At 33.7% G+C, this 15683-nt stretch overlaps 1 protein-coding gene and 1 pseudogene across 4 annotated transcripts in view; one reads left to right on the forward strand and one right to left on the reverse strand.

The window, feature by feature from the left end:
- Positions 1–15683, forward strand: part of pax5 (paired box 5) — a 262678-nt gene that overhangs the window by 28012 nt on the left and 218983 nt on the right. The window contains exon 1 of one of the 4 annotated variants that reach the window (XM_028805786.2): positions 9313–9431. The exons of the other annotated variants lie outside the window; for them this stretch is intronic. Within the exon in view, the coding sequence (XP_028661619.1) occupies positions 9430–9431 (2 nt within the window). The 5' untranslated portion in view covers positions 9313–9429. Of the gene's footprint in view, positions 1–9312; positions 9432–15683 lie in introns of those variants that run through there. 4 annotated transcript variants of the gene reach the window in all.
- Positions 10778–11153, reverse strand: LOC114655034 (calmodulin-like; annotated as a pseudogene).

Consider the following 15683-nt stretch of genomic DNA (forward strand, 5'->3'; position numbering starts at 1 on the left):
GGGACGATTAGTCAATATATAAATAAACAAAAAGGAAGTATGACTAGTGCAAATAATTCAACAGAGCAACATGTTGACATTTAACATCTGAATCGGAAACACAAACACACACATTTTGGTTGAGTGTTGAGTACACAAAAACAATGTCAGTAAAATTTGCATAAGCTTTACATAAAGTCACCAAATCCTTCTTATCTTTGGCTTTCTGTACTTGAATATTTCATGTTCCTTTCGGTTATTGTATATGATTTACTGTCATGCCAAGAGCTATGTGCTACACTGGCCAGGAGGAATAAAAAAATTTGTTCTCTAGGGATAGTCAGTTGAAAATACAGGCAAGAATCTGCACATGTATCCAGAATAAAATAATGTAAAATGCAGTTGGGAAATACAATGAACAAAGTCAGACATATGACACATCACAAAAATAGGAAGGATCCTCAGGTAAAAAGGCAAAAAAGTAGTTTAATTAACAAATAGATCTTTCACTGCAGATCACTCATTCCTTTGCCAAGTACATGGAGATCTTGCTTGCAAAAAAGGGAATGTGGTAAAGACAGGAAAAAGAGAAGTACAGTAAATATTAACAAGATATAATATTAACATATTAACAAAAATCTGAAAACTAAATGTGAGACGAGAGCATGGCACAGGATAATCATGTAGTTAATAAGCATTGACTGTTCAGTTCCTGTTGTTTCCTTGGAGTAGACAAGTTTGCAATCCAGTAATTTTATTTATAAGTATTGGATTTACCACTGATGCTATATGATCCTGAATAAGATAAGCCAGTATGGATGAACTGTGATATAGGTTCCTTCTCTCATTACATGCTCGTGAAGGTTCATAGAACATTCCATATTTTTAGGACACTGGAATGATGAGAACAGGCCATTGAGACCAAGAAGTGTGCTAATCCTATTTAACTAATTTTGCCAAAATTACATTAAGGTGAGTTTTGAAAGTCACTAAAGTATTACTCTCTACCATGCAACTTGGTAATTTATTTCCTGTATCTATGGCTCTCTATTTTAAGAACGGATATTGGAAATCTATACTTAACAAGTTTCCATCAGTGTTTCGTGTACTTGCTGAATATTTTTTTTAAGTTAAAATCATGGTCTACCATAATAATTTCCTTCTTATTAATCTCCCTTTCTTAAACTAAAAATGTTCAACTTCTTCAATATTTCCTCATAGCTCACACCTCACAGCTCTGGAATCAACCTCTTTGCTCTTCTTTGAATTTTCACCAGTGTCACTGTTTTTCTTGTAATATGGAGGCCAAAAGTTCACACAGTGTACCAGACAAGACCTCACAAGTGTAACATATAGTTAGACTTAACCTCTATTAAACTGTACCCCGCACATAGGGTTGTATAACCTAACAACAAATTACCTTTCTAAATCACTTCTGTACACTGTCAGGATGTAAACAGCGAAGAATCCATTATGTCTCCTAGGTTCTACTCATAAGGTGTATATTTAATTTTCCCACATTGCATTGTGTATTCAAGTCTAACATTTTTACTTCAGACGTGTAAAGATTTACATTTATTTACATTAACTTTTATCTTCCACAAATCTGCTCAAGTCTGAATTCTTTCCAGGTCTCTCTGTAATTATTGTAAATTATTTGCCTTTGTCTATTGTGCCACCCATGTAACACAAGTTGAAATCTAATTAATCAACAAAGACCTCAGCTTTAATGCCTAGAAGTGCACCATGCAATGCATACAGTACGTTTCTGTTATATGCCACCTGGTATGGGATACGTAAAAGCAGTGATAATGTTTGCGATGAACAATCAATTGGAATGAGAAATGCAATGCATTTTAATATTAAAATGTTTGTGATGCACCATCTTTTGGAATGACAGAGACATAGACTGGATGGACACACAGAGACTTAATACTTTTATTCAGGTGGATTCAGATTATATATCTTTATTAAAAACAGCAGCAGCCCCAGCACTGATCCCAGAGGAGCACCACTTTTAACATCACCTAATTCAGAAAAAGTTTCTCTTTCTATAAGCCTTTGCTTTTGGTTTTAAGACAATTTTGTACCCATCTACACACTAAACCTTAAATTCCATTCTTTCTACTTTAATCACTTGCTTTTCATGTGGTTCATGTGGTCAAAAGCTATCTGACAATCAAGATAAATAATATCATATGCATCTTTTTGATTATATGCTCTTGTTGCTTCCTCATAAAATTACAGCACATTAGTGAAACACAATGTCCCTATTCTAAATCTCAGCAGACTACTAATACACTTGTTCTTCCCATGTGATACTTAAAATATTCCTTAATAATTGCTTAAACTACTTTACCTATGATGTGTGTTAAGCATAATGGCATTTAGTTACTTGAATCAGGTCGATTACCTTTTTATATAATGGAATAACAGTTGTTATCTTTAGAACATTTCCTAGTGTGCAGCGATTTTTAAAAAATGTGTCAAGAGTTTATATGTCCGTCCATCAATCCATCCATTTTCATAACTTGCTAATTCAAGGTAGTGTTTATTTCTGTACTCACTGACCTCCTTAAGCACTCTAGGATAAATGTTTTCTGGTTTTGTAATTTATTAAATTTCAGCCTTTATAATCCAAGCAGCACATAAATGCAAAGTTAGACTCTTCACTATTTCATTTTTTGTACATTTTACTTTGCCCCTACTGTTCTTCATGCACTTTACTTTCTTTCTGACTATTCTTTTAATACTAAAATATAGAAAGAATGTCTTTGGGTCATCTTTCAGCTTTTGTGCAATAGTTCTCTGTAATTGCCTCTTGCCTTTCCTAATATTATTTTTAACCATTGTACAATGACAATAATAGACATTTTAATCTATTCTATTCTCATACTGTTATAAGAACTTCATTTAATGCTGCAGTTAGCTGTCTTGTATGCCTTATAATTTTTTCATTCTTAATAGCTTCTTCTTCAGCTATTTATTAATCGAAAGAGAGTTTAAATTCTTACAACTTCTTAATTTCAGGATGAACCTATCCTGCCTCGTACCTAAAATTCCTTTGAACCTGCTCCACTGCTCGTTGTCTGATTCCACACTTAAAAATGCATCCCTGTACAGTGTAACTTTTTTTTAAATTTTGTTGCCTTTGCTCAAAATCTACCCAATTAAAGTTAAACTTAACAATTTCAGTTTTTGAATATGCACACTGCCAAAACAATGTCAAATGCATTATATTATGGTTCAATCACCTCTTCCCCTGAATTATATCCTGATTATTGTAAAATATTAAATCTACACAAGCTTCACCTCTTTAGAATAATGTGTTAAAAACAGTACCTATAAAATCATGTTCCTGTGCTCTGCTATTTGTAAGGTTATCTCATTTAATATTTGGAAAACATTTATATCCACCCTCTAAAATTACTTTTTTAATATTATAAAAGAATATGCACAATTAAACTATTATCTGCACTGGGCGATCTATAACACACCCCCTATATCAGGCTTCATTTGAATCAGACACACATTCAAGTTAATCTACAGTAAATGGTAACTTCCCCACTATGTTAATTTTGCCTATCTTTAAGCCTATAATTCAGCAGGAAGTTTCAGAAATATAGCGCTTGAGTTTTGATCTTAATAATATTAACTTGACAAACAGAAGCTCCAAACACAGACACATGAGGATATCTGGTACTATTTTGTTAGCAGTATCCATATTAAAACGTGTACCACTGTTTCAGAACACCGAAAAAGTGTCCCGTGGTGCTCAGTTGGATGAGTTAATGTGGGTGCTTTCTTGCACTGTGATGGACTTTAATCTTTTTTTAACAGTGATTCTGGCTTTGTTCCTGATGTCCATGTTACTTTCCCTTCATTAATGGATAAAGAGATCAGAAATTTTACTGACCCTATGAAAGCTGGCATCCCTCACAACCTTATTCACAAGTAAGCGGGTTAGAAAATGACAGAAAATGAAATGTGTTGCATTTAACAAATAAAACTAGAATTTCAAATATGACTCAATTAGTAGTTTATCATCCTGTAAAATGAAGGCTTTGTACTTTTCTTGATGGATCTGTGTACCATTGAAATTTGTATCTTGCAAAGTTTAATTTTACTACACAGATTTGACTGCTATAAATAATTCCCAACATTGGGAGTGTTTTAAAATAATTAAATAATTATGTAATATGAAGTGGAATGTGTGATGCTAACCAAGTTCTAAATTATAATTTCTAATCCTTAATGTGGGATAGCACATTAGAGGTTAGGACACTATATTGTACATACCAGAAGTGTGTGTTTGCACATACTGTATTCATATGAGAGAGAATATTTATTACAGGCATAAAGGCAGTGAAGTAGTTAGGGGCCCTTGGTTCGGTCACTTTTTGTGTGGAGATTGATCCTTTTTTCTTTATCTATATGCAAAAAGAGTGTAAAAAATTTAAAGAACATACAAATGATACTTAAGTTGTTCTGATGAACTAGCAAACTGTTTGAAGTCTTTATCAGAAACTTGGGCAGGCTGGTCTAGTCCCTCAGTAAAAAATGGTAAAGGATTCCCTCACAGTCTTATCTATATTTACTCACAAAGCTCATTTTCCTGTTGCTTGAAGCCTTGTAAGAATATTGGTGGGAGGACAGAACTACAACTAAAATCAAACCATGGATGAAAGCACCTTCCTTTTAAGATCTGTGGTTACAAAAAGCGTGGATAAAAGTAAGAAATAGCAATAGGGGCCAAATAGACATACCACACAAAAGGTTGAGGCACCAGCCTGGTGAAACCTGTTTATTTGATACAGAAAAACGAAACGAAAAGAAACGTGTTTACACAAAACAAAGGAATGGCTTTGTTTGCCAACAATGTTTTATTGCTCTGCATGTGCTTAAAAACTGCCGGGCACTGTTTCACCTCACAGATGGGTCCAGATGATGACCTTCCTCTAGCCATCTTCTGGGTTATATACATTTGCTCCCAGAAGTAGTAGGGAAGACTAGGTATCTTCTGCCTGGAGCTGTAGATGATAAGGGAGAAACCATTACAGATACCGCCACCTTACATCCTGGGGTAGTGTTGTTTACTTTGAAGCAGTCCTGAAAATTTTCCCTAGCAGTGCATGCATAACAGCTGATTAAGAAAAATATAATGAGAGATTTTCCAATATAAAAATAAGGATTATTGACAATAAAACATGGCACCAAAAAAGTAAAAAGTGACAATATTAAAAGAAAGCATTGATAAAATTATTGCCTCTTGCAAAATTTTGTTTATTTTTTTTTTCAATAAATCTTAGTGTGGGAGAAGGAATATGTCACAAACATGGCACAAACAATCCAGGGAAAGTGTAACTTCTGTACTAACGACAAAAGTGGAAAAGTCCAAAAATACCTTAGCAATGTAAAAGGGACGGCGGTTAAAAAAACAGAATATGGTTAGTAGAGGCAGAATGATTAGTTGGCATTAGACAGAATGAAATAGGTGGACTGTAGTAGTGTCTTTAAGAGAAACTTAATGCAATTTAAATTAGGTGTTGGCCTACATCCTCACAGCCTATACTCTCACACAATTCATGAAGAGTGTGTTTATTGATTATTATTTTTTTTTAATGAATCTTATTTTATTATGTACAAGAGTGCTGTTCTGCTTGCACATCCTGTTGCATTTTGTCCTCTTCATTACTGTGGGATTCTTCATCCTCAGGTTCCTTTAAGTGCAGTCTTGAAGTGGCCTACTACTGAGCTGAGCAATGTCATATAGTACACAAGCTGCAATGATTATCATTATATATCTCTGGAGAGTAAAGCAGACTACCACCTGACTGAGGCAAAGCTTTGAAGCATTCCTTTAATAAACCAATACACCTCTCAATGACTTTTCTTCTGTGTATAGATTCCATATGGTGCCTCTCTTCTGTCAATGATGATTGGTGTGTCTTAAAAAGCCATACATGAACCTCAGTTACATGAACGTCAGTTTCTGTCAGACACTTGGCACTGCAGATCACCAAAATTGCTGCATTTGTGTAGAGCCCGGCCACCTCGAGTGTTCTGTCACAGATGATTTACACATTTAAGAGCGGGTATACTTTTCAATAAATATAGTTTTTATACTCATCAGTGAGGGATTTAATCCTAATATGCAGGAAATTAGGGGCTTACTACACAAATACTCATTTACAGTGTATCTCTTAGTACTGTAAGCAAGACATTTTAAAGTAACCAGAACTTGTACTTTTGTGATAAGGGCACATTTCCGTATTGTTTGACTTTTAACAAAGGGTTGACATATGCAACTCTTGGCTTTTAAAATTATACTTCTTTTACTATTTCTTCCTCCTTTAATCTGTCAATATTCATTTTTTCTTTGTCTTTCATTTGCTTCTCTGTGTTATATTACTGCTAGCTATTTACTCTGGCTTGTATGTATTTTCTGTATTTATTATTAATTATAAATAATTATTTTCATGTTTCTGTGTTATTTTTGCTGATATTGTTTATTATTTATTTGCTGTTTCTTTTTGAAGTAACTTCCATTCCTTATTATTTGTGGTGGGTCTTCTCTCTGAATTTATAAGTTTGTCAGAAAGAAGGATCTAGTAGTATTTTATTTAGTTTGTATTCAAGTTAAAGTGAATATTTTTCTTTTGATTATTTATTTACTGGTTTTTGGATTTTCTTGCTTGTTTCTTGGATATATGCACCTGAACCTGCTTGCCTTCGAATTGCCTTGATGGCATTTTTTTTATTCTTTTTGAGCCCTTGTTTGTTATTTACTGAAAAAAAAATCATATCTCTCTATGATAACAAAAAAATATTGGAACAAGATGTGACTTTTGGAAGAGACTTTTTGGAAGGAAGTCCCGCAAGATGGAGACTTTTACCATGAGATTCTTTCAAGTCACGCCATACTTACAATCTTTGGAAGCAAGTCACGCGAGATGGAGACTTTTGCCATGAGATTCTTTCGAATCACTCCCTACTTACAACTATTTTCAAACAAGACCACTGTCATCAGGTGCATTCCGGCACTTAACCTGGACAGACACCAATCCATTAAAGAGCTTACTTATGAACACACACACACAAACTTACGAAGATCCAGTTTAGAATCACCCATTCATCTAAATATGGCAGCGGGAAACGATGAAGTCAAACGTATTGACACAAAAATTGCCGATCGGTTACACGGCAAATTGATTAAATGTGTATCAATAGACTACGCTGAAGCATTTGGTGGTTATCGTGCGGAAGATGAAAACATCAACTTACAATATCCCAAATAACTACAACTGTTAACATCGTCCGATCTTCCACTGCATGAATTACTGTTGAAAGAAGGATGTATTGTAATGTTATTGTGTAATATGTCTGAGTGATGGTCTATGCAATAGGACAAGATTAGTTGTATTCAAAATTGGTCAAACAATTCTGACAAAAAATTTTAAAAGGCGACAAGAAAGGTAATGTAGTACATATTCCGCGAATAACATTAAACACGAAAGGAGATCTTGATATGTCACTCGTATTAAAACATTTACAGTTTCCCGTAAGAATAGCTTATGCTATGACAGTTAACAAACAGGGACAAACATTTGAAAAAATCGGTTTATTTATTAGAGAGAAAGAAATGATATTCACTCACGGACAGTTATACGTTGCGTTTGCACAATGTAAATCCAAACACGGAATCAAAATTCAATGCAATATTGACGAAAAGTTAATTCCAAATATTGTTTTAACTGAAGTTTAAAAGTAAAAGTGAAAATAATGCAAATGTAACAGTTCCCATGAAAATAACAATCTCTTTAAATTGTATATCCGGTTAACCAAACCCGGGGGTTGGCTGAGCGAAGCGAGCAGGGGGCACAGCCCCCTAGTACATATACTATATATATAAATCTAATGATATATCTGATTTATCTTGTGATATTTGTACCATAAATCTCCATATGGAAAGGAATAATGTTCTCAGCAAGCAATATAAAAGTAGCTCTGAAAAGAACATAGGATTGTTTTGTCTTGACCAGAGCTACTGTACGGCTACTCTTCTTACATTCTGATACATTTTTCTGCTTCTCTTATTATTGTCTGTTGCCTGACTCATGCTACATCATTGGTTACCCTGACACATGAGCTGTTTGCCTCATAGTATTAAACAAAAACCTAAACAATGCCATTAGCAACTTTTTTGTAATCCAGATACCAAACTGGAAAGAAGGAGTTGGCACATTACAGATCTGAAGATTCCCCAAATGATAATATTAGCTTACAATGACATGACAAACTCCCAGACATGTATAAAGAGTCTAGGAAATTGATTATGGGTTTCGGTTTGTAAACTGGTGTGCATAAGAGTACCATTCTGAAGGAACTGCGTATGTTCTTTAAAAAACATACAGGTGGACAACAAATCCAGCAAGACTCCACCTCAATAATTTCAGTCACTGCCATAAATGACAGGTATCAAACATTTTAAATTTGCTTTATGTGAAGTTTTGTGAAATTATTCCTATGCGGGAATAATTAGAAACAGGAATAATGTATAATGGCTATAGCTAAACAAAGTCACAAACTTCATGAAAACGGAGAAGTATCTTGAATATTAGTACTGATGACATCAACGAATAACTATTATTATTATCAACAAGGCAAGTAATCAATTATTGGGATTTTTAAAACATTTTATAAAAAGATAACACTTTTGTCCTTTCTACTTGAAGATAAATGCCATTTTGAAATCCCAGGCTGATTTTCAATGATTCTGGATTTTTTAAAAGCTTTTATCCAGAAGAAAGTGTAAATTCCTTTGGCACAGATATTACCACACTGTTGATATACAACTGAAGAAGAGTTTCCCAAAAATGATAATTCTTAGATATTAACTTTGCAAACGTTAATGAAGCAACTATGTAATGTAGTCACATAATCCAAATGGTACTATTTTTATAGGTTACCTAAAATCCTTCTTAATCAGATATTTTATGAACGAGCATAAAAAACTTTTTTGTTAACCCTGCTGTTGAGTTGGCTTAGCAAAGAGCATCACAAGTCAATTAATAATCAATGGATTATCAAATTCTTTCATTATATGATGACATTTTTAGTGCCCCAGTGGGATTCAATACATTTGCGAAACGCATATGAAATAAACAGGCCATCATTATTTAATAACCAATTAGAACAAAGAAAATAATAAGCACAAAATCAGTCACCTATTGTTTCTTAGATGAATGTGAAAGAAATTAGATACACACTGTAAAAAAATAATAAAAAAACGTTTCAATAGAACATCTTGTTGTTCTTCTTTAGATGACAACGTTGATGTTGATTAAGGCACACTTTCCAACAGCAGGAAGGATCAAAAGTCAGAAGAGAGAGTGAAGGGGATAATTGTCTGCACATCTAAACAGCCTTGAGACAATTTGAAAATTGTTTATGTATGCATTTAATTTATATAATATTTTTCAACAATTCTAAAATGAAGACATATAACTAAATTCCATCATGTATTAAAAATTCTCATACTCCGGCTTATTTCTCATATATGTAAAAAATAACTCAAGAACAATAAAATGAATGCAAACTTTTTCCAATAAACAAACCAATTATGTAAAAACAGTAGTGACCACAACAGCATGATATACACTCTCTGCTCTAATATAGGGCATTTTGATATTTCCAACTTCTATCCTTTCTTTCTCAATTGCATAAGGTAAGAGTACACCTGGGGTGCTTTTTCTGGAAACAACCAACCTCAGTGAATAACGAACGAGGTAAGAATGATGTAGGCAAAGGACAACTGGGTTTTGCTAATGTTTCCCAAAGCCCTTCATTATCTGACATTTAACAAATGAGTTTCTTTATTTTTTGGTTAAACTTCATGGTCTTTTTATTGGGAAAAAAGACTATAATTTATAACCTGGAATGAATGTAAACTTTAGAACTGAGAACTGAAGATGGTCCCTCACTGAAGATCACTTAGGGAACAGTCACAACCCCCACACTCTTTTCACCAAAGTGTGACCCACAACAATGTAACACTTTTGAAGTCTCCACATGACATCTGTTTTTATTTTTGTGTATTTTCAATTTTTTTTGAGCACTCTTCAAAGTTCTATTCCATTTTCAACATGGCAATACAACTGCAACTGTTTTTGTTTTTATAATATTACATTCTCAGGAAAACCAAACATAAGTTTTACTATACCCACAATACAACACTGAGTGAAATGAGCACGATTGATACATCAGACTGTGCTCAACTCACAAGCTGCATGCATAAAAAAAATGGCCAGTCCAAACAGTATTATAAGCCAAGGGAACCTCTTAGAATTCTCCAAGTGCTTTAGTATTGAAGGTAGTATGGTTATTACTAATTGATGCTTAGCTGATCTTTAGGGACATAACCACCAACCTTTACATGTACTTTTTGTGGACAGAAGGAATTTTCAACATTCAATGTTTTCCATACAGAAACAATATGAATAAATTAACTTTTTGCAAAAGGTAAGAGTCCATCCATTATCCAACCCGCTATATCCCACAGGGGTCTCCTGGAGCCAATCCCAGCCAACACAGGGCGCAAGGCAGGAAACAAACCCCGGGCAGGGCGCCAGCACACCGCAGGGCACACACACCAAGCACACATTAGGCACGCCAATGCACCTAACCTGCATGTCATTGGACTGTGGGAGGAAACCAGAGCACCTGGAGAAAACCCACGCAGACACGGGGAGAACATGCAACCCACTGCGCCACCTGAGGTAAGAGTCAACTGAGCGGAGGACTTCACTTTCCAGTCATCATTTGTACAAATTCTTCATAACTGACCTGTCCATCTCCATCAATATCTGCTTCTCTGATCATTTCATCTTCTTCTTCATCTGTTTATTGTTCTCCTAAGTTTGTCATGACATGATGTAATTCTGCTGCATTTATGTAGCCATTTCCATCCTTGTCAAATACTCTGCTTCTGTTGGGTTTTGGCCAAGTGATCTCATTACTGTCCCCAACTCTTTTATTGTAATGGTACCATCTCCACACTTGTCAAATAAGGAGAAAGCTCCCTTGAATTCAGCAATCTGTTCCTTGGTCAGCTGGTCAGCCAATTGTTGAATGAGTTTAAAGTACTTCTTTGTTGGTTTCCTCACAGCATTCATTTCAGTAAAGCAGACAGTCAATAACAGTAACATCGATCCCACAAATGAGGTCAAACATATACTGTATTGTCACACCTGACATGTGCAAATATAAAAAAAAGTGAATGTCTTTATTCATCTTATATTCTTTTGAATATTTGTGAAAGAAAAGATCCTATAAATTATTATCACTAATAATTTGCACTATGTAAATTTATCTGGCAACCACTGTCTGTCACTAAGGTTGGAGTTAGCCAGTTTAAAGAGCACTTAGCAGTTAATGAGTGGGCCAGGGTCACATAGATTATGAAGGATTTACAGCGTTATTTTGATTACTACAGGTTTTGGAAATACTTGTAAATAAAAAATAGATCTTAAGATGGAGTTTACAATTATCTTAGTGTTACAATGCTTTATGGTACTGTAACTGACACCTGACTGGTTAAGAACGATAGATAGATAGATAGATAGATAGATAGATAGATAGATAGATAGATAGATAGATAGATAGATAGATAGATAGATAGATAGATAGATAGATAGATAGATAGATAGATCCCAGGAAGAAAAATTCACTTGCTTGAGCAACACCACAAAATAGTAAAAACAAAGTATAAGCTTTTATATAAGTGCTAGTTACAGAATTATATGCACAGTATAATATTATTGATGAAACTCAAAGCAATATTGCCAGTAGTTAGTGCAGGCTCAGCATCCATGAATCAAGTCCCACACCTACTTGTTGTCTGTTTGAAGTGCTGCTTGAGCAAAGAGAATCGTGTTACACATGAACATTTCAAATGAGGTATTAAAGAACTTATACAAATCTGTAAAGCTTGGGGGATTCAAAGGAAATGCCTTTTACTGGACTTTAATTTATTCATGTCTTACTTACATTTTGTTGAGTTCATTTTCTATACCTACTAGCTTTGCATACATTTGATGATTTGTAATTCTGTTAATTGTTATGCTGAATGGTTTCATAGTGTGTTATTATTTATAGAAGTTGTATTTTTCTATCAAAAGTATTAGGATTTTGATTAAATTAAATATAAGTACAACATAAGCATCCATCATATGAAAACTCTGTATGCTTAAATTCTTTCAGATGTGTATCCAAATAAATAAATAAGTAAACCTTCAAACTTACTCAAACATGACAAAAAGATGGTATATTTATTTGATCTCTACTGTCTGATTTAAACAGCAAAGGTCAATGCAATAGCATCACAATCTCTTCTAAATAATGTTAACCATTATACAATCTGAGATTTGAAAAGGATATTTGTAATCAGGGTAAAAATAATCTAACTCATCAGTTTAAAATCTGATTCGTTAATTAAAATCACAAAATAAAAAAACACACCAAAAAGGAGCCAATAATAAAAATAAACTGTATGAGGAATGGAAAGTTATATTATCGGTATAGAAGTTACAATGTTTGTGGGAAAATAAAGGTGTACCTTCATTTATTATAGTATTAATGGAAACTCACTATATACTGTAAATAATATATTCTATTATTATTGACATTTGGTGCTTGCATTCAAAACACATAATGGTAAACGCCAGAGATTAATACATGCATTTTCAATGAACCTATCATGATTAGATAGCACTTGGCCACATTATAAACTTAGGTGTAATGACTTTTTATTGGATTGTGATTGGATCACTTACTGTACGAGGGGGTCACAAGCAACCACAAATTGCAAAAGTGTAAATGCAAATGCTTTTTATGTTCACATACAATAATTTTATGCAGGGAAGGCGACTTCACATTTCTATGTTGACATGGTGGCACGTTAAGGCCAGGTGTATGTAAGCCATCTACATTATATTTGTATACAACCTAGATACAAAAAATCTGTTAATGCCAGATTAAAAAGGGAGAAATTGGGTCACAAGAAAATGAAGTCTATCACACCATGATAAAGTGCAAGGCAGGAACCAAACCTTGATAGAAATCAGTCCACCACAATCCACACCTGCCTTTGGCCTACTAGAAAAAAACGGGTTATTTAGAGTATTTAGAGAACTCAGGGGAATTTAAAAGGAATGTGCAAACCCTACTGTCAAAGCACGAACACTGAGATTTACTCTGAATATTTTCATCCAGTCATTTTCTGTCGTGATCCTGGTGAATACAAGGCTATCCTAGACAGATCAGTCCTCCAAAGGAAACAGGATAAAGTCACACACATTGGTCATAATACACAAGTCATGAGGCTACTTAACAGTCACTCATATGACAACTGCATGTTTTGGTGTTGTATTCATTGTCTGTTATTGATATTATACCTATTAGCAGTCCTTGGGAAAAACACAAGTACAAATTTCTTTGTACTGTGCATACATGACAATAAACCTGCATATTTTAGCAAATCATGACAAGGAGGTTTGTTATATCACATTGTTTTCTAAGTATATAATTTCACGTTGAATTGACGTTACAATTTGGGTTTGTGTTGTATTTCTTTATCATCATTTACTTTTAACTTATGCATACAGGAATGAATTGAATTAAACTGAAAAAATTAACTTATCTGGTTATCATTTGAATGTTTTTCCTAAATCCCAATTTCCCTAGTTTTAGATGGTAGTTTAGATGGTGGAATCTGGATCATTTCTGTTGTGTATGAAGGAGACACATAAACATAACTGGACAACACAAACATAACTGGACAACAAATTGCACTGAAAATATGGTAGTATATTATGAAATGGTTCTGTGTCTTCAAAACTAATAAATTTACTGAAAACTTTGGGTATACTTTTTAGTATAATAAAAGAAGAAATAAAGTAGCTCACAGTGTCCCCATCCCACTAACAAATCAAGACTGATAAAGAAACAGTCTGCTATGTAGTGCTGGCATGTGTGTTACTGCATTCTTCCATATTGTAATCCTGCTTGAATTATGTGGTTATTGCTCTCTACATTTAAAGGGTTATATATCTTATGTTTTCATCTAAATAAATAAATACACCCACATGATTTCTGACACTTTTTTGGTTGTTTCTTATGATGCTATGGTTTGCAAAGATAACACTTTTGGTTTTTTTTTGCTTTTTTTGTAGTGTCCTTTTTTGCTTACTTGTTCCTCTAATAAATTACAAGTTTCTTCATGCTTATTATTGTCAAACCTACCAGTTATTCTGTGCTTTTTGATCTGTGGGTATCAGAACTAAGCATTGCACTATACTGTATTATGATATTTCAGAACTTGATTTCTATGTCAAATGCCATTTTAATTTATACTTACTGTCTTTTTTCAGCTATGTTAATCAAACGTGCTAGGTGTGGTATATCAAACATATACAGAATATGTTTTTAAATTTGCGTCTATCCATGACCTTATACAGATGGCACATGCCTCTAGTTTGCAGATACACTCTAGAGAGATAATCCATTATAATCCATTATCCATCCATCCATTTTCCAACCCGCTGAATCCGAACACAGGGTCATGGGGGTCTGCTGGCACCAATCCCAGCCAACACAGGGCGCAAGGCAGGAACCAATCCTGGGCAGGGCACCAACCCACCACAATAATCCATTATAATTCTCACATTTTCTGGTAAAAAAGATTAGGGTGATTGTGTAGTGCACACATACCACATTATGCCTCTGTAAAGGTGACACTATGTATTACCAAATCATGGCTGCTTGTTCTGGGTCCTTAGATTTGGGCTTCATGAAAATGCTCACCTTATAGAATGTCTTGGCAGATGTTTTACTTACACAAGTATGTCAGTTTATTCAGTCAGAGATAACCATGTTAATTCCTCAAATTGTGTACCAAGAATGAAATAAAGTAAAATAGAACCTCACACATACAGTAAATAAACAAATTCTCAGAGGAAACCTAAATTAATATAAATTAAAGACAAAGTTAAAATATTATTTATAAAGCAGTTACATATGATCTAATCATGAATGTATAATAACATAAGCAAGAGGAAACCACTGACACTATTAAACACTTTTAGTTAACTACTAGCTAGGCTATGCCAATATCTTACCCAGAAACTACTTAAAATTTGTCAAGGTTTCATTTTCAATTACATGACTTGTAGTTTGCTGCAGATTCAAAAAAATTATTTAATTATTTAGAAACTGCAACATTTTTAGTCTTTGTTTGATTTCCTGTTTAGTCACCAATATTTTACTTACCATAGGTATCTGAATTCTAAATATTTTTCATTTAGTGTTTCTACATATCCTTAGAAGATGTGTAACTGTTTCAGCTAAAATAAATGAACATTTAATATTTTTGTATTTTTAAAATTTCTTAAAGACAATTCAGAATTAATAAAAATAAATTTCATAGTGTTGCCCAGGTGAGAAAGTGGATAGGCTCAATGCTAAAAAGTAATTATACATATTATATACTACATACATTATATATTACAAACTTAACAACTCTTAAATTTGTAGTATTTTGTAAATAACTATTGTTAAAAATTAAAAACTTCTTTGTATATAATGTTCTTAGTATTTCCTTCTGGTACAAAGAACCCCAAACTGCAACAAATACCTCCAGAAACAAC

This window comes from Erpetoichthys calabaricus, chromosome 7, assembly GCF_900747795.2.
Source record: "Erpetoichthys calabaricus chromosome 7, fErpCal1.3, whole genome shotgun sequence".
In the NCBI taxonomy this organism is placed as follows: domain Eukaryota; kingdom Metazoa; phylum Chordata; class Cladistia; order Polypteriformes; family Polypteridae; genus Erpetoichthys; species Erpetoichthys calabaricus.